Below are 5,463 nucleotides of genomic sequence, written 5' to 3'. Positions count from 1 at the left end.
CAGATGAATCATGAGATTAGACGATTCTGTATATCTGAGTAAGTGATATATATATATATATATATATATATATATATATATATATATATATATATATATGTATATATATATATATATATATATATATATGCTGTTAATGGTGATGCTGCATGACGTGATATAGATGAAGCGTTGAGAACTAAATATTGCACTATGGTAACTTCTGCTGGTACCCTACTGGATCCCTGTAATGAGATCCATCGCAAACTCAATGCATGCGGAAGTGGGTTGATTACATTATTACATACATGATACATTACAACATTATTGATGTTGAAGAGAAAGAAATGGCTTTCTGAGAGGGAACGTTTCTCTGCTGGTACCAAAGTAAAAGCGTTTGTCTGCAGCAGCACCACCGTACTTTGACAGCTACACACGGAGACATCAACAATATAAACTGTAAAAATAGATCAAACTGTTACACCCGAGATTTAAAATGTTTTTGAAATCGAATCGGGTTCACTTGAAAACAAAAGCCAAATGAACGCATAGCTCACTGTCTTTTCCGACTTGAATAGTGCTGAGCTATAAATAGTTGTGATCCAATCATAGCTTTATCGACTGAAGCCCCGTGCCAACCTGGCCACTGTGTATATGGAATAATTAGGCTCTGAAACTCCACCAAGTTCTGCTGTGTTCACAGCGGGTTCAGGGCTAGGGCGTGTTACTTATGGAACAGACAGCTGTCACAGCTGTCTCTAGCCTCGGCACTCCGCAAGCTGTATCGCGAGGGTTCGTCTGCACAACTGGACGAGCCACACAATTCAAAGTGCAAATACTGAACGAACCATAACTTAGCAAACATATTATTACAGTGCAAGCACGTAAAGAAGTGCATTGTATTAAAAGTGATTGAATTACATGTGTTGCAATTGCGCCATAATGTATGTACAATTTCAAGCCGAAAGATCATATGATTGAATGGGATTTAATCATAATAATAATAATCTATATTATACAAACATACATATATTATACATTTGGTAGATTATTTACACATCTTCTGAGTATTGTCTTATTAATCATGCACATCTTGCTAATCGCGCTGTCTACTTGTAAAGCAAGGACTGGGATTTGGGTAATGAGAGAGAACCGACTGTGTTTGACCGCATCTCTTCACCTTGTAACAATGCACTACAGACAGCAACACATTATTCGGATACATCAATTATCGACGTACGTTGTAAATAGTTGACAATGCGGACATGAAATCGAAAAACAGCACTCGCCGTACAATCAGCGAAGGAGCAGCGATCCAATCAAATCGCAGGCACGGATGTGACGTCACACACTGGGGTCTTTTTATGCGCGTAATTGCTGAGCTGAAGTATAGAATCCGCGGCAAAGTCTGGCTGAGAGGACTGTAGCGCTCGCTTCTTGTAAAGGTGGGTGTGACAGTGCATCTTTTATTTGAAAGTTATCGATAAAAGAGAAACAGAAGTAGCCCAGATTACGGAAATCGAGTCTTTCAAGAGGGTTTTTGACTATTTCCAACTTTTTTTACCTCTATATTTGCGTCTCTAGCGGATGTTTTCGGGTCCCAGTGGACATACGTAAGGCCTACATATGGCGTATTTGATAACCTGCATGGTGCAAACGAAATGGAGTTTGTTTGGTATTTTGACCATGTTTAAATCTAGTGTACATATTAGTGTACAATCTGTGTACATTATTTTCTGATTTGCACCGTCGTGTGTCGCGGTTCAGGGGCTCTGCAGCCAGTGCGTCTAGGCTGCGATGCACCGAGCGTTGTCTGGTCTATTGTGTGGCTGGAGATGTGACTCCCTGGCATAAAGGCAACCACACGGGGTGTCACAGGCGACACACCTGCTTGAACGTGCAATACAACGTTGTTTCAACCGTTTCGATACTGTTTCTGTTGGTCCCTGAACGGTGTCATTTTGATGTTTGTTTAGATTCATTATATATGTAGATCGCATTTCTGGACATTCAAATTTTCGAAATATTTGGCTTGGTTTCATTTTTTTTCAATCGACGCCTGCATCTTTGTCGTTGTTGAACGACACGGGTGGAGCAGAACAGGCACCCAATCTGGTCTTTGTTTGCAGCTGCTGAGCACATTTAGGCGGTAATCAAAAGCTCCTTTGTCTCGCCTGGGCTTTTGGTTTGTTGGCTCCTGTGACACCACGCCAGCCACCCTGTTTTTTTTGGTCTTCCACCCTGGACCTTTGTTTTAAAGACATCTGAAATGTCAGGAATCCAGTAATTAATGCAAGTCGAATCCAAATCCCTGCTTGGTGAGCTGCATTTCGATGACATCCGTGTGGAATCGTTGCCTAGTAATTTGTTCATTTCGGTTTAAGACATTTTTTGAAATCATTGAAGTTATGTTTTACTTTTTTTGTTTCCTGCCTAAGCCTCCTGCGGCTCAGACTCGTTGATAGCAACGAACAGGTGCAGTTTTCCCTCCCGATTATCATAGCGCCACGCTTCATCATGATTTGTCACGTACGCTGGGTTTACCAGATGCTTCCCCAGCTATTGTGCAAGTAGGACAAAACGAGGCTTTTCTTATGTATGCCACAGCCTGGCACTGTACCCCACCCTGCCGCAGCCTTTGTTTCAGTAACCGTTGTGCCCTCCAGCTGCTCAGGCTTTACTTTGTGCTTTTAACTCATTCGTTGCTCTGTTTAGTGTAATTCGCCTCTCAACATTAAATACCTTTTTGTTGTGATATGTTGTAGTACATGCTCGATGTAATATGTAGGCAGTTTTTGTTTGGATGGATGGGCGGTGGTTTCTTGATATTCGCAGAACGTCCAGTAGGTGTCACTCGTGAGCTTTGTTGTTTAAATGAATGATTATTTTAAACGACCATCAGAGGTCGCTGAAGCCGCTTTCCAGGCTCAGTCAATGAGTTCACTCGTGGAGATGACAATTTTATAAATGGCATTGTTTTTGTTTTTCTCAGAATCACCGGTTATCTTCTGGCAAGATGGAAACTATTGGAGGTTGGTTATTAAACACAATGTTTTCAAGATTTTCGAAAAAGGATTGCGTCTTTTCTGTACTACAGTGTGGTATGTCCTTTGTTCAGATATTCAGGTCAAGGAGCTGGACAAGCGAGCCTCTGGCCAGGCCTTTGAGGTGATTCTGGCTGCTCCTGCACCAGATGCCAAGTCAGAGTTCCCCTTGTCTCCTCCCAAGAAGAAGGATGTCTCCTTGGAGGAAATCCAGAGGAAGCTGGAGGCTGCGGAAGAGAGACGCAAGGTAGGCACACCCACTGTTGTGTATTGTAACTTAGATCAACACTTTTTAATTTATTTTGAAAACCTTGTATTTAGGAGATTTATAATTTTTGTTTTGCATATCCTATGTCCTTGTTCTGCCAGAACCACGAGGCTGAGGTTCTGAAGCACTTGGCGGAGAAGCGGGAACACGAGAAGGAGGTGCTGCAGAAGGCCATGGAGGAGAACAACAACTTCAGCAAGATGGCAGAAGAGAAGCTCAATCAGAAGATGGAGGCCAACAAGGAAAACCGCACAGCCCTTCTAGCGGCAAAGAACGAGAAGTTCAAGGAGAAGGTGGGTGGGTTTTCGGTGTAATTTTTTTTTTTTTTTAATATACTTTTTATCCCTAATGTATTTGACTTGTCTCCAACAGGATAAGAAGTTGGAGGTTGTGCGCAAGAACAAGGAAACCCAGGAAGGCACTTCAGAAGACTGAACACTTCCAGCACGGGGAAAATTTGTACAGGCTTTTGTTGTTTTTTTACGTATCCAAAGATTGCTTTATTTTGTTTTGACGGCCAGTATTTTTGTGTTCACAACCCACCTTTTTCAAATAAAAAATATGAAGTTCCACCTTTGTGAATTTTTCAACTCTCACGGTAGAAGTGTACTTGCACTGGTTTTACATGTCTCTCCCCTTCCTCCCCCTCCGCTTTTTGAGTCTGCTTTGCCTGTTCCATTTGTGAGCATTGGAATTGTGTTGTGGATCTGCGACTGTTTGGCACTTATTATACTAGTGTACTGTTTAACCTGGGCCGGTTTCTAGATGCAGTTCAACGCCTTGCTACCCTGTATATGTACTTATTGCTCTTGCTAGTTCAATTCACTGAAGCTTCATGTTTGTCCCGCTGAACTATTGCATTTTGTAATGTATAGGAAATAATTTGGAAAGCACATGACTTCTTGCTGTATAGCTGGGAATTTAACCTTGCTGAAAATGTAAATTTTACATCTTGATATTGTTGGAACACCACACATGGTATCTCAATATACAGTAACTAGTGGACTTGAACTGTTGTACTAAAATAAAAGTTGTAAACCTAATGTAGGTCGGCTCTGGGTCGTCATTGGAAGGACTTGTGTATCAGGACTTCAGTAGTGTAATCTAAACTTCAGCATGGCGTACATAAATTAAAATGGAACTTGGCAGCCATCTGCATGTTTGACTAGTTTTGGAACCCTCTGCTCTTAATGTCTACGTGTCACCAAATTGATTCTAAATAGTGACTCAATTTGGCTTCATAACCATTGCTGAACGATATATAGTCTTGTAACGAACTTTTAATAGACATGCTTTCTGGGGGTTGCTGCGTCACAGTGTGCAGTTCTTGGGCTCCCTCTAGCGGTCATTATATGCAGTCTTTATTTGGGCGTTCATTAGTTATTTGCACAACAGCATCTGTGATCCTGATTATTGGAAAAGGGTTAACTATCAATATTGCTAGGGTAATGTTTAATGTTCAAACCATATTTTAACTTGTGAAACAGATTTTTATAGTACATAAAACGTTAACGTTTGAGATTCATATATGTATACCCTAAAATGTGGCGTTCACGCAAATCTACCTTCCAAAATATACGTTTTTATCGCAAACCATATCAAAATAACCAAAATACAAATATCAGATCGATTAAAGAGAGGACATATGCCATCAGGTGTGTGTGATAAGCGATTACAAGCCGTTTGGAAATCTGTCTTTTTCCAGTCGGCGGTAGATTATTCTTTTTTAGTAAGGAAGGTTCCTGATGGACTGAAATGACCCCGACGTATTTAGGTGGTAGCCATGATAAGCAGTTCGATTTTTTTTCATGCTAAGGACAGGGACTTCAAGTGCTCTTTAAAAAAATTGGAGCAATCTGACTGGCTCTTTTGCCTGTCATCCCGCAATCTGCCCCAATGAGCTATTTTTCCATATTTTCCCAGAATTACGTTCACTACCCCCTGTCAACAGCAGGGGGCGACATTCAGTAAATTCTACATTTATACATGTAATAAATATATCAAATGTATTATAAAGATATGTATATTCTCGGAAAGTTATAGTACAACAGGTCTCAGTATGTAACATTTTAATTTATCCATCCCCGTAGTGGTTTACTGTAGATGGGAAACCGTTTAACCAGCCTCTGGTACAACACAATATACTGCAGAACTCTGAGCATCTGGAAGGGA

At 40.8% G+C, this 5,463-nt stretch overlaps 1 protein-coding gene across 1 annotated transcript; it reads left to right on the top strand.

Annotated features, from left to right (window-relative positions):
- The first annotated feature begins 1,378 nt into the window (after window positions 1–1,378).
- On the top strand, window positions 1,379–4,324 carry LOC311365018 (stathmin-like). The gene is made up of 5 exons (XM_084484539.1): window positions 1,379–1,424; window positions 2,972–3,011; window positions 3,098–3,270; window positions 3,393–3,584; window positions 3,664–4,324. The coding sequence occupies exons 2-5, from the start codon at window positions 2,996–2,998 to the stop codon at window positions 3,724–3,726; spliced, it is 444 nt and encodes a 147-aa protein (XP_084340665.1). The 5' UTR covers window positions 1,379–1,424; window positions 2,972–2,995; the 3' UTR covers window positions 3,727–4,324.
- Window positions 4,325–5,463: the final 1,139 nt, after the last annotated feature.

Source organism: Micromesistius poutassou, assembly GCF_964030765.1.
Source record: "Micromesistius poutassou genome assembly, chromosome: 20".
Lineage (NCBI taxonomy): Eukaryota > Metazoa > Chordata > Actinopteri > Gadiformes > Gadidae > Micromesistius > Micromesistius poutassou.
This window is presented reverse-complemented; position numbering and strand designations above follow the sequence as displayed.

Bases quoted from the DNA above. Each gene is read 5' to 3' on its own strand.
- LOC311365018 (XM_084484539.1), top strand. The intron at 3,271-3,392 runs GTAGGCACACCC...TTGTTCTGCCAG, and splicing joins CTGCGGAAGAGAGACGCAAG to AACCACGAGGCTGAGGTTCT. The intron at 3,585-3,663 runs GTGGGTGGGTTT...TGTCTCCAACAG, and splicing joins ACGAGAAGTTCAAGGAGAAG to GATAAGAAGTTGGAGGTTGT.